Below are 26,251 nucleotides of genomic sequence, written 5' to 3'. Positions count from 1 at the left end.
GTCTGCTCAGAGGTATTTAATTACCCAGAATGATCTGGCAGCAGACCCTCTCTCTCTGGGTCTCCCTGATTGATAGCATCAATAACACTCACTGGCTGTAATTAAACCTCCAAGTGGTATCCCCTTTGCCACATGGTAGATCAATGTTCTTCCATACTCAGGAACAAAGTACAGAGGTCAGAGGGATGCGTTTACAACTCACCTTCACAGGTCATTTGACTGTGTATGCCAGGGTCATTTGCAGACAAACATATTTCATTACTCCCCAAAGAGGCAATTAATGATAAACACTAAAGAAAACCATTGGTTATGACAATTTCCTACTAATGCATTGACACACATCTGAGCAAGTCTTACATGCTAAGTCTTTCTAGCAGAAGTGCATCCTTCTTTTTGGTTTCAGGGGAATATGATTCAGTTTAAAATTCAAAAAATTTCTAAATGAAGAGTGCACATAGCAAATGTATTCCTTATAAAATATTTACCAACATGTTATATCTGAGAGTCCTTAAAAATGACAGAACAAATTCCCATTTACTGTCTGGACAGGTGGATGAGGTATTCATATTTAGGTACTACAGGTTGTGGGAAAGGATGTGGTTATGAGCCTATAAATCAACACAAATTTTTATTAAATTGTAAAAACAGCTTTCATAAGAGGTCATCTGTCATACAACTCCCGACCTCTACTCTATGAAACTTCCATTTTAAATAATAGATGCTCCCATGTTGCAAATACCTCAAATACTCACAGAATCTAGTAATAAAGTATGCTAATATAGTGGCCATGCTCAAATATATAATGACCTAGCAATGCTCTAAAAAATGAGCAAGTTGTGTTGTGTTGACTGTGTATATGGGTGTTTGAGAGAGTATACATTCTCTAGATAAAATCAGCATTATATTCATTTAAAGCACACTAGTAAGCCCCAGTCATTCAAACGGTCTCATAAAGCTCACAAGTGAAAATAATATTGTTTACATGTCGATTTGCTTTGAAACAAGAGCCAGAGTACCCAAGGACAAACTGCTCATCTCAGCTAAACACTGGAGCTCAGGTGAGGCCACTGCCTCTTAGGACTGGCCGGTCGTTGCTGTTGAGACACAAGTTTGTGCTGCCGATGATCAGAGTTAATCGATCTTGGCTGGAGTCTAAAAATCTTCATCGTGTCAAACAACCCACCCTAAGTGAGTCTGATGAACATGAACATTTTGGCAATGCCTTGTGTAAAGAGATTTAAATAAGTAACCCTCAAACTCTGGAGCTTATGAAGCTTTCCTGGGGGAGCTCATAAAAGCCGGAGGTCTAGTGTTACTCCTTACCATCCACATTTGGTGCTAACTGCCGAATAAGACAAATTCTCACAGAGCTTCAGAGCAAAGCAGAAGAATACAAATTACTAACAAATGCAAAAATACCAAAGTAAACAAAGCCTACAAAACCTACAAAGATGTTTCCGGAAACTCAAACAGGCCAGAAGTTTTTAGCTGGTTGGGGAGTCCAGGCACCTGGCCAGTCTGCATGCAAGTGCCACTGGGTTTGATTCTGTGAAGGCAGAGCCACTCTCAAAGATTCTGTAATCTTTTCAGTAAAGGAAACAGGAGAGTCATTTGTTTAAAGCAGGCAACCAAATTTCTAAATGCAGCCAGTGAGCAAAACTCAAAGATGAAAGCTGCTTCTGGATTATCGGTTTCCAAGACTACATCAAGTCTCTGCTTTTCTGTGACCTTCTTGCAGCCAACTCAGGGGCTACGTCAAGATTCCTTAGTAACTCCCAAATCTGTGTAGAAAAGACTAAGTTTCTCATTCCCTTGGGAGGAGGTACCTTGCACTAAGGAGCCAAGCACATTCGCATGATTGTCCCCACCCCTATTAACTTCTCCATAACATAAAAGAAGCAGTTAACACTAAAACACCCAACAAAACTCAAACAACACTAAACTTTGTGACTGTTCATGCCCAAGTAAAACTGTGTTTTGCTATAATTTCTCCCAAACAAGATTTTGGAAACACACTCAATATGGCGAGAACACTGAGAACAACAGTGTTTTTGTTCTTGTTTTCACAGTACTTCTGTAGACTGGTGACACCATATCCCCCATTTTATCAATGAAGAAACCAGAAGAGAACACAAATACTAGGATCAGATTTAGCATCTAGGAACAGGCACTGTGGCACAACAAGCTAAGCACCCACTGTGATACTGGCATCCCATAGGGGTGCTGGTTTCTGTACCGGCTGCTCCACCTCCAATAAAATTCCCCTGCTTATGTCTTGGGGAGGCAATGGAGGATGCCTTAAATCCTTGGGCCCCAGGATCCACTCAGGAGGCCTGGAGGAAACTCCTGACTCAGATCAAAGCAGCTCTAGTCACTGAGGTTTTGTGGAGTAAATCACCAGAGGTTAAGACCTCTGTTTCTCTTTTTCCATGTGACCCTGTCTTTCAAATAAAAATAGACTCCTCTTTGCCTGTCCATAAGCATCATGCCAAGAAACATCTAGAAATAAAACCTCCTCAAGTTCATTCTGAGATAGTACTTCTGGTTTACAGCTGATGCTAAAGGTAACCATTGGAAAGTCTAGCAGAAGCCAAGTAAAATAAATTTTTTTAAGAAAATCATCATTCAGACTTCAGAGTCTACAAATTTAAAGATAGCACAGTGTTAATGCACTTTTCTGTACTTTTCCAACTAGCATCTAATAAGACTTGGCAAGAATCATCCATTAAGACAGTCTTGAAGAATTTGTAGCCTCCTACAAAACAGATTGACAAGATTTCTATAATAATCCTTCTACTGTTCAGTTACAACTGAAATAAAGCATATTAATCCACCTAGCTGCTATGACCTCAAAACCCCAGTCTTCTTCTCAAACTGAAGGTCTTGCTGCCACACGCGCTCAGCCTAACACGCCAAAATCCTTCCACTTCCAAAGAAGGGACAGCTCCACAGAAAGACCTGGTTTACAAAGTCTCAAGACAGTAAAGGGACCACAATAAAGCCCCCTACCTGTTTATTTACACTGATATCTGCATCCTAATTCCAAGCAGAACATGCTTACATCAGTAGCATGCATCCCAAGTTCCTCTTTCTGGTGCCTATGGTGTTATTAGTTACACTGTTTTGAATAAGTTCCATGGTCTGAGTTTCACTTCACTGGTCAGGAATGCAGAGGCTAGGCTCCCAAAGATGACTGTTGTGCCTGCATAAATCCACACAAATAGAGAGGCGAAAGCCCAATCGCATGGCTAAGGGCTTCTCAGGAAATGTGTCACACACACACACACACACACACACACACTCTCTCTCTCTCTCTCTCTCTCTCTCTCTCTCTCTAACTATGGCAAGCACCCTCAAGCCAAACTAAGTGGGCAATGCGTCTCCTGGCTCTTAAGTCACAACAACAGGAAAGCCTAACTCCACCTTCTGCTTAAACAGCAGAAAAGCAAGCAGGTGCTAGAGGAGCTTTTGGTGGTGTGCTTATACAACAGCAAGGAAAGCAGAAAAATGAAGTGATCTCAGGCAGTAAGATGTCCCTAGCCAACCAGCTCAGTTTTTGATTTATCTTGTCCAAACGCTAGCTTGTCCAAACAAATCTGGTCACATACTTCTATTCTTTCCAGTGTCTTCTGTAAAGGTCCACATGGTTTGCCTGAATCTTTTCTTCCTCGGCTTCATTACTAGAAAATCAATTTTGTATATATCACTAAACACCTGCAAATACTTTTTACTTTTTAAGCTATTAAAAGTTGTCAAGTTTCAAAGATACTCTTCCCTCCTTCTTACCTCACTTATACACAGAAAAACAGCAGCAATTTCCTAAATGAATCCAAATACTACTTCTGTAGGTTTCCCCTTATATTGCCACAATCACATGCTCCCAAGAGCTAGCTACTCTTAACTTCAAGGGTCTCATTTATAAAACCTACAGCACAGATCAGTCTGCTCCAGCCGCTGTGAGCACTTGGGGAGTGAACCAGCAGACAAAAGATTTTTCTGTCTTTCTCGCTGCAAATCTGACTTTTGAATAAAAATAGATCTTTAAAACTTACAATCCTCCTTGTTGGTTATATAAATTAAATAGCCAGGATTTCACTCCATGTTACTTTAAGCATCCTTGTGCGCCCCTGATGCTTTCCAAGGAGCATCCCAGGTAACACAATGATAGACTCTCTATAAGGAAGATAGGTTCAGGCACATTCAGAGACTCACAGAGAAAATAAGCTGCTTCCGGAAAAGTATAAACTGAAGAAAAATTAAAAGCAATACAGCTTACAGTAAAAGTTTATTACCTCTGCTTAACTGCTCTCAAGCAGAACGCTTTAAGGAGCATTGCTATTAATGATTCATATTCCAGTTTATATGGCTGAATTTTTCCATGTATTTAATAATGGCTTATTGTAACAAATTTCATGTTATTGTTTAGTACTTGATAATTTTTATGGAAAGGCATATTTTGGCCTGGTTTAGCTATGCTTGATTATTCAAGAAAGAGATACAGAGTACTTGACCAAGAGCACTTGAGGCAGTTTACCTATGCTGGCAACACTTCCAGGCAGGGTTTCTTCTTTTGAGGAGTTCAGAAAATATTGTTTTCCCCAAGTATCTCATACCATTAATAACGACATTCTATTCCTTCACACAACAGCTGTTATTTTACAGAGATAAAGCAACTCTTTTCTTATCAGAAAAAAAATAAACCTTCCTCAGCCCCTTGTAATAGCAGAATTTGGGAGACACGCTGGGAACCAGACATTCGCATTTCCCTGTCCATGTGATAATCACCCATACTGAGTACCTGGTAGAAGGAAGAATCTATCCTAATTTATTTTTCTGAAAATAAACTATTTTTCCTATAAGACAGACACTGCGGCGCAGTGAGTTGAGACACCTGAGACTCTGGCAGCTTACCTGGGCCCAATTCAAGTTCTGGCTGCTCCACTTCCTATCCAGCTCCCTGCTGATATGCCTGGGAAGCTAGTGGAGCATGGCCCAGGCATTGAAGCCCCTGCCACTGATGTGGAAGATTAATAGTAAGCTCCTTGCTTTGGCCAGGTCCAACCCTGGCTGTTAGAGCCATCTGGGTTGTGAACCGATGGATGGAATATCTTCCTTTTCATCCTCCATCCTCTCCCTTCTGCTCTCTTCTCCTTCTTCCTGCCCCTCTTTGTGACCTTGCCTAAGTAAATCTTTAAAAAAAAAAAAAAGTTAATTTTCTAATCATGCATTTAAATGGGACACTAGTAACCTAGTCAGAAGTACTGGCTTTAAAGTTATAATGTTTCACAAACTATCTACATTTTACTTAAGACCTTGTTTTAATAGTAAGTAGTACAGAACACAGTAAATATAGAATACAAACAGTCCAGAGGCTCCCATGGAGTCCAGAGGCTCTGATGACTAACAATCCCTACCCTCACCCCCTCAACCACCAGCCCATAATTTCTGAGCATGCCATGTTTTTTCTTCCCTCCTTGACTCCTGAACTGTACATGTATCACACATTTTACTACTCTATTATCAGAAGATAAAAACATCCTTAATGTTGACATTTTATATTAGGAGCACTGACTCGTGTGTAATTCAGGAACAGCGTGATGTTGTTGCCCATGAGATTAGGTGATGCAGCACTGTACCAGAGGAACAAAGTGAAAGAAAAGACCCAAAACCTATGGATGCTACCACTTAAAATATATACAACTGCCATTCCAACATGAAACGAACAATGAGTTGTTTTTTCTCATTTCTAAGCTACTCTGAACTGCAAAAACTGACCTATCACGGAATACTCCCACAAGAGACAATGATTAATGCATTGGGTCATAGAATTAACTATAAAAGAGCATCTAGGCAGAATTCTACAAACTCCTGAAAAGATACAGATTGCCAGCTCTCTCTTGTGGACAGTGATCTACTAGAGCCTGTGTTTCTAACTCACACTCTTCGAGGTAATGATGCAACCAAGGCTGGGAACAAGTACGTTAGGATTCTCACAGCGCCTGAGGGACTGCTTCATGCACTGCAGAAACACTGAAAATATGCCATTTATCCAACATATCATCTATTGCACAAAACCCTACTGGGCTAATGCTATTAGGAAGCCCCAGGAGAAACTGCTAAATAAACCACCTTTCATAGTATTTGATTCACTGTTTCAATATTCCAATAACCAGGAATTTTTCCCAAAAGCATACTAAATGCTATGTATCATGGAAGACAGAACAACAATCTAGATTCAAGGAGTATAGAGACATTTGTATATTCTTTTTATATACACTGATTGATTTTCTGTAGTTTAGTAAAGTACAGAACAGTGTCACAAGCAGAGTTTTAATATATGCATTAGGAGACAAGGACCTGAGTCACAGCTCCGTCATCAATTGCCTGGTCTTTGCTAACTGTATGACCAAGGTCTCCACCTGGATGGGAGCACTGAGTGGTATTTAAACTTCAGTTTTATCTGAATCCCCTTGACTCAGGGAGTAGGTAACTTAAGAGGAGCTGAAACAATTCAGTAAGAAGGTACTTTAGCAACAAGCTAAAAATGAGTGGGAAGGGGTACACCAGGGAGTGGGTGCTACACAGCATATGCAGAGGCTGGAAAGAGATCTGGTTACAAGTGAAGAGCCAGTGCAACTACAGTGAAGAACAGCAATAGCACTGGCATCATTCTTCCCAAACTAAGCCAAGTGAAATGGTAAAATAGCAGAGAAACACGACAGAATTCTGAATAGAAAGTAATATGAGGAAAGTTGTGGAAGATTAGCATGACAACCATCATGAGGATGAAGAGCAGGAAGCAAAAGCCACTAATTTATAGAATAGCATCCCAAGGAACAGAACAGTTTAAACGCAACTTCCAAAAAGTACCTAAAGTTGTGAACATTAGCAAAACCTGGATTGAAACCTTGTAGTAAGAGCACAAAACCTATCTAACTCCAAATAAGAAGAAGAAGAAACACAGCAAGAAGAAACAAGCAAAATGATGCTATATACTTTTTGGAAAATGGTCTGCTTTGCCTCTCGGAGAAATCTCGGCCAAAGTGAGGATACCAGCTGTTATCTGATATTTTTGCAGGAACCAAGTGGGGGCGGGGAAAGAAGTAGCCTGCTGCTTCCCCATTACCCCCAGTCCATTTTAGAAAATCAGAAGAGAAGCAGCAGATGTCCCAGCATAAAAGCCACAAGGCACTCCTGCCCTTTCTTCCATGTATTTAGCCCGAGCAGCTGGGCCCTGAAGAGAGCAGGCTGAGTGATGGGCAGTAAGGCAGCAGCTGTCATCCACGAGCTCCTCGAGGACCACAAACATGTCTCGATGCTGACGTATTTCCCCCTATGTCTACTTCTTCCGGATCTTAGTGCAGTCAGAACACATAGCAAAAGAACTGACTCATTAAGGATAGAAGGGAAGTGTGGTTATTTCTGGAGCAGAAGACGTGTTGGCCAGGATGAGCCGCCTCAACCCATCACCTTTTCTTCTTAACCACAACTAAGGCTGTCAGAACTAAGGTAACATAGCTAACACCCTAAAAATTAATATAAGTAGGGGGACGGGAAGGCTTACAAATATCTGCCATAAAATGGAGAGCACACAAAACTTCTAAATGCTATAACTGGACACTGCATACCTTTTCTGTAAAAAGTCATCAATTATTACTTAATACCTCCAGATATTAATCTGAGGCAATCAGAAAATATGGGAGAACGGTGTGAACAATTACAAAAAGCAATTTAGAAAAACTGTGAAACGAAACCTAAGCTTTTAGTATATTGCATTATATTCTAATATTTTTTCTTAAATTTTGCTTCTGTGCAATAGAAGGGTATATATTCTCATAGGACATTTTTCTAGAATTCTTAGACATCCTACATCCAAGTGAATTTAGAAGGCATCATACAGCCACCTTCAGATGAAAGAGCTGGTAGGCATTTTTCTTACAAGCCAATAAATATAAAGAATGAGCTGTCAAAACTACCACGAGTTAACAAATTATCTTAACTGACAATTTTAAGAAAAGTAACGTTTAAGCACAAGGATGATACTGCATTTTCAGATACCTGAAAAAACAAATACAAACCTTCCAGACAAGTCTCTAAGCAAGAAGGATGCTACAGTCAGCCTTGATGAACTTTCCCTCACCACTTCAGGCTACATACTGTGCTGGTTTGTTAAATCAAGGGTGGAAAATAGGTTCTAACTTGGGTCAACTGATAGAGGTTGTCTAGCGTATGTTTTGAAAAATATTTGGGAGTCAATTCTAGACTGAATGAGAAAGACTGCCATGACTGATTGGCAATGTCTGCGCAGAACACTGGAGAGTAAATTGATGGGACAGGTACTAAGAACTGGCTAGAGGCAAGATCCAATTTGTTTCCTAAAGGAAAAGAAAGCTATACTATGCACTGGATTAACTTCTTATCCAGAGAGAGAATCCACATCATTATTTGAAACACACACACACACACACACACACACACACAGTACCTGCTAAATTATGTACAGAAAGTCTTGGAAAGAAAAAATAGAGCAGGAAAAATATCTCTGTTGTCATGAAGGCTCTTTCAGCCTACTCACAGTGAGCTGAACCTGCCAGCAGAAACAAACTATCGCACAATTACCGCAGCCATCACGCCACCCACTTCTCTATGACCTATGAGCCAGGAAAGACTTTTAAACGGGAAAAAATAAAAAGAATATTTTGTGACAGTCTATCAAAATCAAGTTTCGGTGCCATAAGGAAGGCTCTAGTGCATCGCATCAGTTCGTTCACGGAGGGACTGCAGTAGTTTCCATGCTACAACAACAACGCCGAGAGCTGGGAAGCTGTGGCTGAGCTTGCACAGCTCACCATGCCCAGTAGTTCCCCCTGGCATTTTACAGAATGTGACTGGTACAGCCACTGCTGGAAAAAGAGGGCTAAGATTTCCTCTAGCAGTGAGGGAAAATACTGTCTCGATAAGGGAAAAGGATATAATACAACATGCTTCTTCAAGCATTTATCTAAGAAACTTGCACCTGTCCTATTAATATGCTTGGTTATAAATAAGCCACTTCCCACTCTTCACTCAAAAAAAAAAAAGAAAAAGAAAAAGAAACAGAAACAGCTCTGCTGCCTCTCCCAGAGAAGTGTATATATGGGTTCAAAATGAAGAGGAGTGGGAAAAAGAAAACCTAAAGACAAATCGTGTTTTTTTTTAACTTCTACACACACATATATAACACTTTTTAAACCTACTTTTATTGTTTTGGTTTGAAGTCTCAATCCATTCAGGGTGTTGATAGCTTTCTCTGCATCCTTGGGGTCAATGTAGTTCACAAAGCCATATCCCAAGCTCTGCCCTAATGGAAGGGAAGTGGAAAAAGGCATACATTAGCTCTACACATCAACAGAGATCGACTTTCATTTTGGCATATGGTCTTGTCATTAACACCAGCATATTTTCTCAGTAGTAAAAAGAATTCTCCATTAATTCTTCTAGAAATATACACATAGTCTTTTTTCATCTCCTGTCTACTACATTTGCAACTTTAAACATCAATTGGACTCAGCAGGCACTGCTGTTTAAAAAAACTACACATCCCCAAAGTGTTCCATCACACATGCCCTGGTTGAGCCAGTGTGCCAGCAGCAAGGCAACATTCAGCTTCAAAAGCCGTGGGTGCAAATCTCCACGGAGCTATTGAGAGAGCTTCAGTGACAACAGCTTGTCAGCTTCAATTTCCTTACCCATAAAATCAGAAGATGGCAAACATCAGTCAGGAACCTACCAGTGTTTTAGAAACTGTACCCCAACACGTTTCCAGTCTTTCCCAAATATAATTATCTCAGAGTCTAAAATGAAATGGTAAAGAATCAGGTGGGCCTCTGGCACAGCAGGATCCCACACTGAGTGTCCAGGCTCATCCCGAGACAGTTTGCTGATAATACATGCTGGAACACATCAAGTAATGGCTTCGCTGTCTGGATCCCTGCCAACTACATGGGAGAACAAGACTGGGACCTTGCCTCCTGTATTTTTTGGCTCTGTTTGAATGCTGAGGGCATTTGGGGAGAAAATCAACAAATCTCTCTCTATGCCTTTCAACAAAAAAAGTGAAAATGAATAAACTAGTAAAGCATTGCGATTGAACTGTTCTATACATACATATGTTCCTGTGCCACATGATGACATTTAGGTCAAGGGTGTATTTTTACCACATGTACAACAGTGGTCCTCTAATGGAGCTGCAAAGTTCCTGTATGATATAGCTTGCTTTCTTTTTTAAATTTCTTTTATCGGAAAGGTAGATTTATAGAGAAAGGTTTTTCATCCACTGGTTCACTCCCCAAATAGCGGCAATCGTTGAAGCTGAGCCAATCTAAAACCAAGAGCTTCTTCCAGGCCAGGTCTGCCACACAGGTACAGGATCCCAAGAATATATTCGAAGGGCCTACTGGCTAAAGTCCTTGCCTTGCACACCCGGGATCCCATATGAGTACTGATTAGTGTATTGGCAGGCAAGTTCTCACCCAGCTCCCTGCTTGTGGCCTGGGAAAGCAGTAGAGGATGGTCCAAAGCCTTGGGACCCTGCACCTGCATGGGAGATCCAGAAGAAGCTCCTGACTCCTGCCTTTGGATCGGGTCAGCTCTGGCCATTGGACACTTGATGAGTGAATCAGCAGACAAGATATTTCTGTCTCTCCTCCTCTGTGTATATCTTACTTTTCAATAAAAATAAATCTTTTTAAAAAGAGTATATTTGGAACAGTATAGGAAATTAGAGACTTCATTGCCTTCTCTCTCACCAGTCTTTGATGATCTAATTTGATTCTTGTGCAGAATAGCTGCCAGTTAATCCAATATACTGGCCCCATACAACTTTTTTAGCACAAGGACATGACACAATGGGGTTCAAAGACTAAATCCTCATCTTGCAGGCACTGGGATCCCTTATGGGCACTGGTTCTTATCCAGGCTACTTCACTTCCCATCCAGCACCCTGCCTGTGGCTTGTAAAACTACTAGAATACTGCCCAAAGCCTTGGGAGCCTGCACTCATGTGGAGACCTGGAGGAAGCTCCTGGCTCCTGGCCTCAGATTGACTCAGTTTTGGGCATTTGGAGAGTGAACCAGTGGGTGGAAGATATTTCTGTCTCTTTTTTCCTCTGTAAATCTGATATGCCTTTCCAATAAAAATAGGTAGCCTTTAAAAAAAAATACCCAGCACAATGTATTACATTCTTGTCTATGGTGATGCTGGTATGGGCAAACCTACTACCAGTTACACAGAACTGTATACAGTATATAATAACTGCTAATGGTAATAAGCCCCTATTACAAGATCTTAGACTTTCTGTCCTATACTTTTTAGCATTATTTAGAGCACGCTCTGAGAAAAACATCTCCTTAATATCATATGTCCTCATTATGCTAGCATAGTTTCACATGTTGCAGAATGACCCACAGCAGCTAGGTTTGTGTAAGCATACTCATGATCAACCAAATGATAATTCTGCTTAAGGAAATACTTCTTACAGTGGCTCACGGTCATGAAGCCTGCAGAGCCATATTTGTGTGTGTGCACGCACCTATGTTCCTACATGTATACAATGATGCATAGTGGTGACATCCCAGCCACTGATAGCATGTGGGAAAGCAATAAAAAAAAAATACCAAAGTCAAAAACAAACCCACCAAAAAATGGCAAAACTGTGAGAAGTAGGAGTTGCTTCAGAAAAAGTTTTTTGTGATTCCTCTCTCCTCTGGCTCAATGATGACACAATCTCAGAAAATAGAAGGTATTCTGCAGTTGACATCAATGAAACACACATTTAAGTAAATTCAATCCCCAAAACATCAACTTTTCAACTAAGGAAAAGTTTCTCATTTTGGAAAGGTGACCAAACTGGGCATAAGTTTAGGCCGCTAAATAATCTGGAAAACATTAAAACAAAGCAAAACAAAACAAACAAATTAAAAAACCCTTATGCCTGATCCAATGCACACAAATTCTGATTTTACTCTTCTGTTACGGAGTGCTAGAATCTGGTGACTGTGTCACACAACCAGGTTGGAAAACACAGTATTAATGACGGGAAAATAACTCGGGGTTTCTGCGGCTCCTGAGCGGAGCAAAACGCTGACAGTCTGGGTATGTGAAAATATTCTGCAGGGAAGACTGAAGGTTTGACAGCTGCCTGTCTTAAAGATAAAGACGGATGGCCTTTTGCTCGTCTCCAAGTTGCCTATCATTTCTAGGAACAGCTTCTTTGCTGTTTCTGAGGTCAGTGTTAGGCGCAGTAGGACCTGTGAAGGTAAGATCATTTTGTAAAGGGCAAAGGTGTGTCCAGCTGTTGTCACTCCCAGTGTGTTGCAGGGACTCGAAGATTTGCTGACTAACAGAATGAAAAACTAACTGGGCTTACTTATCTGACCAAAGGTATTATCAACAAATCATCCTACGGCTTATTTCCTTGAATGGGTCTTCGACCTGGTTTCCTCAAGCAATCACAACTAGTCAAAATTAAAAAATCTATCCAGTATCTACGATCTGTAAATTGACTTTATTCAAATAACATTTATTACTAAATAATCTCTCTTTGGAAAAACGTTTCTAAGTTTACCAAGTGACATTTAGTTTCTAATTTCTTTGGTGGCACCTCCTCCCCCATTAGAAAGTGACTGAAGCACAATTTTGCTAAAATTTAAAACAAAATAATATGAAAGTATTTCTCTACTACTGAAAGGCTGCATTCCTAAATCCACTCTTGTGCATGCATTAAAAATGCTAGTAGTGTTACCCAAAAGAGGTGAGAATGTTAGATTTCACTGTAAAGCAAGTTAGCCAATTCAGCAAAAATTTACCAGATACTTAAAATACATGAAGACATCCTAGACACCAAGATAGGCAAGGTTCTCAATTCTTAACTTTTAGCTACATTTTCACTGCTTAATTTTAGCCTCACATTAATCATTTTCAACATTCAGATTCTTCACAATCAAGAAGAAATGAAATATAAAGCATGGTAAGGTGAGTCAACTTCTACCAATCAATACAGCAGCGGGAAGGAGTAAAGTCAGCTGTGAATCCAGTACTTTCAAATGCTGTTCTCTCTACTGCACAGCTCGCAGCTGACTTACACACAGACTATCTTAAATATGACTGAAGCATGTAGCCAGGCACTGAGTGTCAAAGTTTTACATTAAAAGTGTTTCATGGGCCCGGCGGCATGGCCTAGCAGCTAAAGTCCTCACCTTGAACACACCCAGGATCCCATATGGGCGCCAGTTCTAATCCCGGCAGCTCCACTTCCTATCCAGCTCCCTGCTTGTGGCCTGGGAAAGCAGTCGAGGACGGCCCAAATCTTTGGGACCCTGCACCCATGTGGGATACCTGGAAGAGGTTCCTGGATCCTGACTTCGGATCGGCATAGCATGGGCCATTGCGCTCACTTGGGGAGTGACTCATCAGATGGAAGATCTTCCTCTCTGTCTCAACTCCTCTCTGTATATCTGACTTTCCAATAAATAAATAAATCTTTAAAAAAAAAAAGGTGCTTCATGTTTGCCCACTATGTTAAGTTTCTATACTTTTGGTGCAAACATCAGCTTCACTATGTATTAATTTCTTCGGTGTTATTTATTCCTTTGACAATGTATACTGGATTTATCTATGCAACACATATTTCTGGCTTTTACATGTGAGCACAGATTTTTTAAAACATGAGTAGGTATGTCAGACACCCTTCTGCCCCCAAAATACTCAGCCCAGATCCACATTCTCAATCCTTGTAGTCATCAAATACTAATGGGCACATCCACCAGGGACGGCTGGGAAATTAAGGATCACTTATTCAGATCAGCTAAAGTTTGTTTTCAAGTCATTGTGAATTTAAAATATGTATGCTGACAATCTCAAAACCAAGAATCACTGCTTTAAAAAAGTTACTTTTAAATTTCAAGTATAACCATTCCGGAAAAAAAATAACTAAAATAAAAAATTCAGATCAAATTGCTAAAGCTAACTTTTTCCCCCAAAAAAATCCTTCAACAAATCCTATCTTAACAGGCCAAAGTGCTCCTCCTGGTAACTAAAACCCAACAAAGGCGTTAAGGGGCTGGCACTGAGGTGCAGCCCACTGAGTGCCACTTGAGGCACTTCATTCCATATCTAAGTCGGAATCCTGGCTGCTCTGCACCTAATATCTACAAATCCATATCTGGATCTGAACCCTGGCTCTGCACCCGTATCAGCAAACCCACATCTGGTTTAAATCCTGGCTGCTCTGTACCCAAGCCCTCTTCCTACTTTGGCATCTGGGAAGCAGCAGATGACCCAAGTCCACAGCCATTGCCACCCATGTGGGAGACCAGGACAGAGTGCCTGGCTTCCGATGTCAGTCTGGTCCAGATCTCAATGTTGCAACCATCTGGGATGCAAAACCAGCCCAGAGAAAGTTAATCAGCATCTCCCTCACTCCCTCCTGACACACCTCTGCCTACCAAACAAATCATCAGAAAACATGGAGAGACAAACCATTTGTCCCCAGTTAGCCTTTCAAGTTACATGTGGTTGCATGTGCTTCAGAATTTTTCAATCAATGATAGGAGTTGTGGTCCCATGCATAGAGATTCTACACGTTGACTATGGAGGAAGCTATTTGAACAGTCACACAACCTATGACCTTCACGTGGGTACTCAAAATCCCAAGACAACACTGCACTTTAACACATGCATTCTGTATGGTGCTGTGTATGAATGACTTTTATTTTGCATCCTCCTTTTTAATCTAACATACATGCCACGGAAAAGCATCCCTTCTCAACAAGACAGAAGAATCACTTAGAACTGGCACAAGGTGAACAGTTATTTAAGAAAAAAAGAGCCGCTTAGAACCAAGGTCAAGTGATCTATAACACAGAACTGAAACACTCCACAGACCTCTGAATGGCTCACAAGGACTACCGAAAGCTGCACAGAGATCAGAATAGGAAGAGATTCCATTTAGTCACAAAGTGCTACTGGGGGAAACACAGCAAATGCCAATTTATCCCAAACTGTGTGTAATTCAAAGCATCAGCCATTCCCTTGCCACCTACATAGCTTTTAATAGCATACTTTAATTAAAATTTTAATTGCATATTTTAATTAAAAATACACAATCTTCTGGACCTGTTTCATTCAAAGGTCATTTTATTTAGTCTTTTCTCCTTCAAATTACTACCAACATTCAAAATATCAAATTCCTGCCTCCCCACCCCCCCGGCCTAAAGCTAAAGGCAATAGCCGCAATTCTTAATTGTAAAGCTCATACATTAATTTTTGCTAACCAGTATTATATGAGATTCTCTTCAATAAGAAATTGTAATAACAAATTTTTGAATTAAAAAAGAGCCATCTACTAACACGTTTTCCATTCATCTGTTCAAAAATTATGGCAAGTCTAGGCCTGAGAATACAAATAAGAGACAAAAAATTCATTCTTATCGACTTTACCATTCTGAAAGGCAAAGTGATTTAATTCCACAATATACCCAAAGAAGAGTCATTAATAAAAAGGAAACAAGAGCAGGAAGTAGATTAGAAAGCTAATATGTAAATATTAAGTTCGATTTTGTAGCTGACTTTGCCACTCCACTGTGTATGCACACATTTTCTTCAGCGACCCATTTGTTGATGGACACTTAAGGTTTCCCACGTCCTGACTCTTGTCAGAAGTTCTGCGGCAGAGGGGAGTGCAGACCAGGCGTTTCCTTGATAGCCTCATTCCATTTCCTTTACTCTATATAGTAAAGGCATTGCTTGTGGCCAGTTAGGTTAGAAGATACGTTCTGATATCCTATTACATTGTAAGGTGGCTATGGCTAAGAACACAGCCAGAAAAAGAGGATCTTCAATGTCTTCATGACAAAGATGTGACAGACATGCTAACCAGCTATCGCTTCGTTATACAAAGTATGTGCTGTTACTCAAACATTATACTGCACTTCATATAAATACACTATTGCGTGCTAATTAGATGAAATTTAAAATCCTTTATCGGAGCAAGAAAAGGACAAATACAGTACAGTAAGAGATCATCCTTAAACAACAAAGGATCCAAGACTTTCAGAAAAGACATTTACAGACTTAAGATGGACAAGTAGATTTATTTCAGCTCAAGTTCTACCACACAGTTTTCATATGCTGCCTTGGCTGTAATATCCTGGCCCATCACCCCCTCCTCCGTGGGCTGCTGTCAGCTAAACCTCCAGTATTCTGCACTGTGACAGTGTTTGGATGGTCTTCCTAAAAGACTAATAGGACTATACTTTCGTATCCAAGTCTGTCATCGGCTTCTGCTTACCTCACCTACTCCTGCACATACAGCATAAACGCACCAAGGTCACCGGGTCAGGAACACGTATCTCTTCAGCCAACCAACACCACCTATTCTGGGATAATTTCGCTGAGATCACTTCATTCCACAAGTTAATCCAGCCCAATGTACACTGCTCAGAGCCCTTTCCTAGTCCTCACTCAGTCCCTGACATACTTCTACCTCACTCTGTATGTGTGTGTTGAATGCATACTAGATTGTTGAATGAAGCTAAGCCCTACTTATTTCCTGGCAAAAAACAATTCTAACACAGTTTATTAATTAAATGGTTAACGACTGCATGAATGAACAAATGAAAGAACAGTAGTGTCTGCCTTCCAGAACTTCACAGTTCAAAAGAGATCTGTCCTTACAAACCTGCCCCCCATGTCCCCACACTACACCAGATGGATTGCCGATCATGTGGAGACAAGATGTTCAAATGTTACAGGATTCTCCTGCAAAAGGGAGTGTATATGAGATACAATTTTAAAATAGTTCATGCAAAATTTTTCATGTAAAATTTTTCTATAAATATCATTAAAATGAAATCTCAATTTAAAAAAACTAATGTCATCTAGAGTAATTTGATAGATTTACATAAATCTGGTTCATAAATCTGTAAGTATGAATTATGGGATGTCAGCATATAATTTTGCTGAAAGTGCTTTCTCACTAATATAATTAAGTCTGCTAAGACTATTCATGCACAAGTCAAATAAAATGCAGAATGAATTCTGTAAAAACCTGAGAGTTGAATGAACAATAAAAGGTGACTAGACTGACTGATGTGTATCTATTATTTCATTTAGAGTAGTAGTAATGTTGTATGAAATAAATGAGAATAAAAACAGCATGAGTCTTTTCAAAATCCTAGTTAGCAGAAATAGTCCACCATGGTCCACTCTGTAACTGCCTAGAAACCTAAGGTCTAATGTTGCAATACTTGAAGAAAAGCAAAACAGATTTTCTCCTCAAAAAGCACCTATGTAAACTTGCACATCTTTTTTAAAAAGCAAATAATTTGGGAAATTTAAGTATCATGCCAAAGGGGATCTTTTTTTATAAAGACCCAGTTCCTTCTTTCCTAACATCCTTCTTTTCAAACACATAAGAAAGTTGCAAATGTGCTGTGTTTCTTCAGATGGACTTTCTGTTCTTGGGCACTCATTCTGTGTGTCTGTTCAGACAGGCTGTGCACTAAAGCCATGCATGCCAGACTTCACCAGGGAGCGTCCTTAGCATCTCAAACCTTAGAAACAGCAAAACCATGTGCATATCACACAGCAGAGGAAAGGGTGGAAGGAATCTTAGGGGAATAAAGGGATGTAACACTTTTCAGTCACCGGCCTCTCCCAATTTTAACTGCTTTAGTTGGGAGTCTCCTCCATTACAGCGTGCCAGATACAACCAGTCCTCCCATTTAAACACGCAACATCTTGAGGTCAGATGAAACAGGTTTTCCCTGCTGCCCTCTCCTCAGTGAGATCAATCTGGGAGGTGTACGACTGGTGAGACTCTACAACCCAACCCAGCCTCGCTCCACCTCAGTATCTTTACCAGATTCCCAAAAGACGTTACTAGGGATTATCACCAAGACGGATAATTCAACCTAGATGCTCAAAGAATACAGAAGACTCACCCAAAGATTCATCTTTCACCCAAACGCTAATAAAGCTGACCTGAGACAGAAAGCTCCTCTTTTCTATGTGGTTTTCAGAACTTCAGATACATGAATATGCTGCAGGGAATTCAACTTACAAATTTTCTGCTGAAATCAAGGTTGTAAATAGTAATCATCTGGTAAAAATAACCTAAGCATCCTAATTCTAAAAAGAGCAGTTAGTGTCCTCAGCAACAGGATATTTCCTCAAATTAATTTTAATGGCCATATCTACCCTCTGATTATGCAACTGGTAGAGCTCTATTTTCTTACAATTCCAGTCCCAGTAATTATGAATTTGCTGGCAATGCAGCGTGACCTTGCTTAAGTTGGCAAAACTGTGGGTTCTTAATACATCACATTTGCAGACAACATTAAGAACTCCCACACAATTCAGTTGTAGTCTATGGGGAACAGAAAGAGCACATTAAATACTCTAAATGTTTATCAAGCACTGCACCATGTACTAAGATGCCTCGCATTCAAGACCAGGAATGGTAGAACAAGAAATCTTCTCTGAAGTGTGTGTGTGGGGGGGGGGGGGGGGGGGGACAATTCCTTTTAGTTTAGACATCACAGGACAAGATTTTGATTTGGAGCAAGTTTCACAGTAGAGTGTGAGCTAGCGCGGCAGTATCATGAAAACAAATGTTGTCATTACCTACTGAATTAGACAGTACCTCTACCAGAGACTCAGCACTTACACCTCAAAGAGCCACTACCACCATGAGAACAAAACAGACCAGAAAGTCAGATCTGACAGTTCAAAACATAATAATAAAATGGGATATTAACAACCAGAGAGCGTTTTGTAAGGCACAATGGTTCTCTGTTGAAGGTTTGCATCTATTGCAACAGTCTTGTTCCCTTGTTAATTATTAATTCTATACAGCTTGAAATACCTTTCTATTGCATATGGACTCACATAACCCATTTCATCACGTGTTCACTTAAAAGGCTGTGGAGTTATTCCAGTAAAACATCATTTAGCCTGGACGCAAAGGTATCATATTCTGGAGAAAGTTTTACGTTGAAAGAAGGAAACCAGTCAACAACTGCAGTGGTAACAAGGGCATCTGCTGCTTCTTGTGCCACCAGCTGGTGTTAATCTTTGCATCATGCATGCCATGCACAAACACAAAGAAACCACTAACCAGGCCACTGAGAAGCAGCACAGACTCTTCATAGGTTTTTTGCTCTGCAAAAGATCATTTTTATTCAGATATTGCAAGAAATACATTTAAGGGCCCTACACACTATAATTAGCTCCGTGCCCTTTTTAAGATTATGTCAGAATGTTGCAAAACCACTGTTGAGAGCTCGCTGTTTGTCCAGAAAAATAGGAAGCATGAAACTATATAAATCTCACCAGGTCCACAATGATAAAAAATACACTCATTAAAGACATTTTCTTCTTTAATGCATATTTTTTTGTAAAATATCTCTATATCCTGAAGGTTAAATGCTCAAACTCGCCAATATGAATATGTCAGTAAGTCTGTGGAGAAAGTCCTGTTGTCAATGCTCTATCAATGTTCATACCGGGTTGCCTGTAAGCAAATGATACCGCTCCTAACTAAAGTGTTGTCAAGGAATTTGCAGTCCCTATATTACATGTAATCATTTTGCGGATACAAATTTGAAGATTCAGAGATGATAATTATCTTGCTCAAAGATACACAACTAGATGTTAAATAACAGCAAGGTTTAGATGCAGGAACTGACCTTTCCAAACTCAATGTCTTTGCTATTCAATCCATTACCTCTGACGGAACACAGCAATTACTTTAGGGACAGTCCTATGCACACAACTCTCCAAGCAAAATATGTGATCTCCAAATACAGCTGCCATTTTTCCATTCTTTATTATTATGTATTAGTTCTTATTATTTATGTATTAGTATTTCAGTTTTCTTAATCCATCCAAGAGACTATGTATAGCAGGAAGAGAGAGAGAGAGAGAGAGAGAGAGAGAGAGAGAGAGAGAGAGAGAGAAAAGCATCCTGCAGGTGCACAAAACACTTAAACCCTCCAAACCAGTCCATCATCACAAAACAGATGAGAAATGTCTGCATTATAAAAAAAATGATTCATTTCAAATGGGCCTTGATTTACATACTCCTTTCCAGATATTCAGAAAGCAACTCTCACGGCTAAAGCCAAACATGTCTGCTACTGCCAAAACTGTCTCCCACACAAGACACATCTCTCCTCAGCAGACTGCATTAGCATGCTTTCAGAAGCAGAGTGTGGTTTCTTAGCTGCAGAAAAGAAGGTAAGATCAATACCACATGGTCACTGTCCTCCAACACGCACACAAATTTAAAGCAACACAGTCAACAGGGAGAGCTGGCATGATATGTGGAACATGAAAAGTTAATTACTGGCGTGTCATGCTTAATCAGGATGAAATTTAAAAAGAGAAGTCTTTAGTGTCTCAGAATAGGAGATAAAATTCAGACTTCTTGATAAATACACTAAGAACACAGGCGCATGGCGAAGAGAGATTTGTGGAGAAGTATAAAGCAAGAAGCAGGTCAAAGACACCCTGAACAACAAACACCAAATACCTACCTGAGCGCAGAGCCACCAACATGCAGGTTTACAGCAAACAAGCGAAGCGAAATGAAGCAAGGCTTAGAGTGACGCAAAACAGATACTGTGCACAAGAAGATCTGCAATCAAGGGAATTCACACAAAGCTGACAGGATGAAAGCCCACAACCTGGGGAGGGCAAATCAGCATAGCAGGTAAGATGCCCATTTCCCAGACCAGAGCATCTGGAATTCATGCCTGGCTCCGCCTCCAGAGCCCAAGGTCCCTCCAATGCAGCTGGGGGGGGGGCGGGGAAGGGCAGCAGTGACGGCCTGAGTTCTTGGGTCTCTGCCACCTCTCTACCTGAACCACTCACACGAAGTGCTCCACTTGAGCCCAGCTCCAAACGCTGCAGAAAATGAGCAGATGGGAGCTGTCTAGCTGTCTTCAACCCCCCACCTCATATGTGTCTCAATCAAATAACAGTGAAATTTTAAAAACTCATAATCTACTTCATAACTCTCTACGCAGTGCCACAGTACTAAGTGAATAACCTATCATGTGAATCAACTGCAGCTCAGATTTCAATACCAAGGCAGTTCCCCTTCTTCAAACCCCCACAAACGTACTCCTGGGTTCACAATAAGCACAATGCCTCAATTAATGCACATCCCCTTTCCAGGCATTCCAGATACAGTCTAGACTGAGATCTAAGTCAACTCCTTGTCCCAGTGAGCAGCTGTCCTGCCTTGGGATGATCAATTCTTAACTGTGATGACAAGGAAACTTCCCAACTACGGGCTCATAACCAGAGAGGGACAGGGCACCAATGCAGCACTCCTCCAATCAGCCCAAGTTCAGGGCTGGCACAGTGCACGGAACGTACGAATTAGAAAGCTTCCTTTGGTGCAGAACCATTAGGTCATTTTCCATGAACCTCTTGGAGACCACGTGTATGTCTGCTACATCGGTGTGGATGAGTCCAGCCTCCGAAGAGCAATTATGGAAGACCGTCCCACGGATGGCTCTGATTGGAGCTCTCGGTACAGCTATACAAAACAAATTTACCCAAACACCCTTTCTCCCAGAAAAGCTGCTATAAGTGGACAAAAGTCCAGAAGTGGGTAGAAAGTATTATAGGAGATAATAAAGTTTAATTTTGTATGTTGTGCATTAACAAGGGTCTTCATGACTTGAAAGCAAACATACCTCAAAATTCTTCACACAAAACAGTGATACCAAATTAAAAAGAATACATGATGGAAGCAGGTTTGCTTCTAATGGAACAGTGAGCAATATCACATGATCAGAAATAAAAGGTTCAAGGGGCCTGGTGCTGTAGCCTAGCAGTTAAGGCCCTTGCCTTGCATGAACCAACATCCCATATGGGCACCGGTTCTAATCCCAGCTTCCCATCTTGTGGCCTGGGAAAGCATTTGAGGACGACCCAAAGCCTCAAGAACCTGCACCTGTATGGGAAACCCGAAGAGGCTCTGGGCTCCTGGCTTCGGATCAGTGCGGTTCCAACTATTGCAGCCACTTGGGGAGTGAGCCACCGGACAGAAGATCTTCCTCTCTCCTCCTCTCAGTATATCTGACTTTCCAATAAAAAAAAAATAAATCTTTTTTAAAAAGTTTAATGGAGTAAAAATATCATTTCACTTTATCTATACTAGAATAGAAAGTGTCCACCACAGGTAGCATGTATGCCCAAGGCTTCCATCTGGGGACAGCCTGAGTTTATTTCAATTCAAAACAACGCAGCAGAATTAAATTCATGATGCTTTTAGCAACACAAAGTAAGTGAATTTTTGCAGGACATCCATTGTCCCTAACTAACAAAAGGAATTTAAGAATAAACACACATGACTTTCCTTCTATGTGTACAGAACATTTTGTTTACTGAAGACAGACGGTTATATTTTCAGGAATATATGAGGGATCTAGTCTTCCTTCCTCCTAAGTTTAAAATAATTACATAAAAAGCAATGATTTTTATGGTTTTCAGAAATCTCCAAACAGGTCAATTGTGTCTGGGTAGGTTATGACGTAAGTGATGAGCAGAATGGAAACGTCTCACGCTGCAGACACAGCTCCACGAACCTTCTGAAACCTCTGTGCAAGGAGTGGGGAGAATTCCAGCAGCACACCGTCCCAGGAGGAGGCTGAGCAGTGCCTGGTCACAGCTGCAAGGCCTATGGAGGAGGTGGGAATCACAGCTACAAATGAAGCCAGAGGCGTCCTTACAGAAATGAATACCCATTCTGTTTGTGCTAAGGGACCACTCTAAACTGGAGTAATTCACTCTCTAACCACAGCGGAATCTGATCACCAACTACCAGGTGACCTTGAAAGAGAAACACAAAATGCTGCAACTCCTATGATCGTCACATCCTTCTCACACATAAACATGCCTTCCCACACCACTTCACTTGCAAAGATTCCTATTGTGGTCCTCTAAGTTCACATTTATACTCTGACGAAAAAGCAAATGCTCAAAGACTAGTTTTTCGACTAGACAATTACTCATCTTGACAAGAACTAACATTGCACCATCCATACCAACATCATAGTAAACGCACCTTCCATCTGAAGCAGAGAACACCAGGACTCGCCTGTTGCCACTGAAAGGAAGGCTATGAATGGAATATTTACATCATAGACACAATTATTGAAGATGCCGAACGGCTGCTCGCTAATTCTAGACTTACTCTTTCCATCAAACAGGAAGAGCCGAAACACGAAAATAATCTTTCTAGCTTATTTTCACTCTATCATCCCAAGCAGCCTTGGAGCTACAACACAGTAGGCAATGAGAAACATCTTATGCAAGACATTTCACTTTTAAGTCATGCCTTTAAAAGATTCATTTGTTGGAGAACGTGCATACTCGTGAGCATGCTTTCCCATGCTGGTTCACTCCCAACTGGCCACGGCAGCAGAGACTGGCCAGGCCAAAGCCAGGAGCTTCAGAAGACTTGGACCATCTTCCCCGGTTCGCCCAGGGGCCTTAGCAGGGAGCTACTACTACAAACAGCTACAGCGCAGACACATTTCAACATGAAGGCAAAGACAGGTTAAAAAAAAAAATCAATCTTGCTCCCCAAAGCATCCTCTAGATCTGCAGGACCCTGAGATCCACATTTTGCAACATTTCATCCGTGGGCAGAGTCGGGCCAGTGGTGCTCTCCAACGTTCCCTCAGGAGCTCCACCAAGTGCCTTTTCCTGGTTAAGTGTATTTCACCAGTAAATGTACAGCAGAGGCTCAGCACCAGTCTCATCAGGAGGATTCCTACACCGCTGACTGCTCTACGTATAATATGGTACGTATTCGATCCCAAGTAAGCCACCCAAAGAAATAAAGATTCCACTAAAAGCCAGACTTCCAGCTCATTCCAACACTCAGCACTCTAGTGTCAAGCAGTCTATTTTGCTGCTGACAATTTCTTCCACGCTGTATTTATAAGGAGCAGCACTTCAGTCTCACATTATACCCCAACCTCCTTTACAAAACTATCAGAAATACCTTACGGATGCTGGCCGATCATTTACCAGTTCAAGTTCTATCAAACATAATACAAGCTATGAAGTAAGGGCTTAGTTTATTTCTGTTAATTGACATCAACATTCACAGGGAGTTCCATTCATACTTAGATTACTGACCAATTTCCTCAAGCAAAAGTACTCCCTAGTACTTTCTATTCACTCTGTGTGTGCACATAAATCACTATTCACTGTGTGTGTGTATATTCATTATTCACTACATACACACACTCAGAGTGAAACAGATTTTAACACAAAAGCCTACCCTACCATATTTGAGTTCCTTCACTCTTTCAGGTGATCCCCATTGCTACTACTGAATGAAGCTATACCACATTTAAAACATTATCTTTAGTCTACAGTTGTGATTTATTGTATGCATAAATTCAGAGGTATCTGAAAGAATGATACATATCATGACTGACTACCTCTAAACATCACTCTTTTGGAAAAAAAAAACAGGTGATGAACAAATTATTTTTCTGAAGCCTCTAGAACATGAGACAAATGTGTACTCAACTAACTGCTACAAAACCACCTTAATGCTACTTGTTTCCACTGTTACAACATGAAAATTAACCTAGAATTTCTTCTCTTTCGTAGCAATTCTTAAGACTTCAGGCTGAAAAGAAATTTTTTAAAAAGCCAGTGGTTAATCACAGTATGAATATCTCAGTTATCAAATTGCATAAATTACTGCCTTTAGTCAAATCGTAAATCTTACCACCACATCAGTATCTCCTATACTTGACTGATGGCCCACAATGCTTGCTGCCATTATTCCCCAATAAGCTAACTTGTTCCTTCATTTGAAGTCTCTTTCACCTAGAATTTTTTTTAAAAGGGGGGGGTGGTTGGGGGGCAGAAACACAAATCAAATGACCAGGAACTAATGAAGTTTTGTAAGCTCCTCAAAGGAAGTTTGTTTTCAGAGCGCAGTCTACCTAGCTAACTAAGGTGCTGTGCAGAGATTGTCTGATTATATCTGGCAGGTCATCCATCCCGCTGCGCCATAAGACACCAGGTTTTCCCCTGAAGCCAGACACCTGCATATCCCATTCTAACCCTTAACAGGAACACATTATCAGGTTGCAAGGTACGAACACACAAATAGCTAGATTTTTCAAAAAAAATGATTACACTCATGACTTTGTATCACTGTTTTTGGGGCAGTAAGTATAATAAAAACAAGCAAAAATATCTTTTTATTTCTTCAAGGAGAACTAAAGATTGTCCAAAAACTTGGTGATAACAATACACACCACTGATTCCATGGGACAGAGTGTAAAGATACATTTGTCCCCAAGGGACTAGACTGGAAAAGACTAAGTAAACTGGGGGCGCGTGAATGAAGGCCTTTCACAGGCAAAACTGCTTCTTTTCACAACGATGGCTCCTTTCAGCTGCTTCCAGCAATGGGAGTCACCAAAAACGCAAGAGTCTGAAGAGCAACACACCCACACGCCCTGCCGTGAGGTCATGGCAACGGCATCACTGCTGGTCATCTCAGCCACCCAAGGCCCTTCTTGTTTCCAACCAAGGAGGGAAGTACAGAGTAGGAGACATCAGCAAATGAGGGAGACATCACACAAGGTTACTGAGGAGAGAGCACCAACTGCCTTCAAAGCATCCACTCCCATGTTTGCATAACTGGATTAAAATATGCTTTCCCAGGGCCCAGTGCGATAGTGTAGCAGTTAAAGTCCTTGCCTTGAACGCCCGGGATCCCATTGGGGCACTGGTTCTAGTCCTGGCAACCCCACTTCCCATCCAGTTCTCTGCCTGTGGCCTGGGAAAGCAATCCAGGACAGCCCAAGGCTTTGGGACCCTGCACCTGCGTGGGATACAACAATGAAGCTCCTGTCTCCTGGCTTCGGATTGGCTCAGCTCCAGCCATTGCAGCCGCTTGGGGAGTGAGCCATCAGACACAAGATCTTCCTCTGTGTCTCTCATCCTCTCTCTATATCTACCTTTCCAATAAAAATAAATAGCCCTTAAAATACGCTTTTCCTTGTGCCCAGCGTGATGGCTCAATTGGCTAAATCCTCACATTGTAAGCGCTGGGATCCCATACAGATGCCAGTTCATGTCCCAGATGCTCTACATCCAATCCAGCTCCCTGTTCGTGTCCTGTGAAAGTACTAGGGGGTGGTCCACAATCTTGGGACC

General features: G+C 41.0%; 1 protein-coding gene across 13 annotated transcripts in view; it reads right to left on the bottom strand.

The window, feature by feature from the left end:
• ELAVL2 (ELAV like RNA binding protein 2) overlaps window positions 1–26,251 on the bottom strand; it is a 174,169-nt gene that overhangs the window by 28,256 nt on the left and 119,662 nt on the right. For all 13 annotated transcript variants that reach the window (XM_041004393.1, XM_041004395.1, XM_041004396.1 and 10 more), the window contains one exon: window positions 9,237–9,340. In XM_041004393.1, coding sequence (XP_040860327.1) covers window positions 9,237–9,340 — 104 coding nt within the window. The remainder of the gene's footprint in view (window positions 1–9,236; window positions 9,341–26,251) is intronic.

The sequence above is a fragment of the Ochotona curzoniae genome, unplaced genomic scaffold, assembly GCF_017591425.1.
Source record: "Ochotona curzoniae isolate NIBS_2020 unplaced genomic scaffold, NIBS_Ocur_1.0 scaffold_3208, whole genome shotgun sequence".
Taxonomy (NCBI): domain Eukaryota; kingdom Metazoa; phylum Chordata; class Mammalia; order Lagomorpha; family Ochotonidae; genus Ochotona; species Ochotona curzoniae.
The sequence above is the reverse complement of the archived record's forward strand: the minus strand, read 5'-3'. Positions and strand labels throughout refer to the sequence as shown.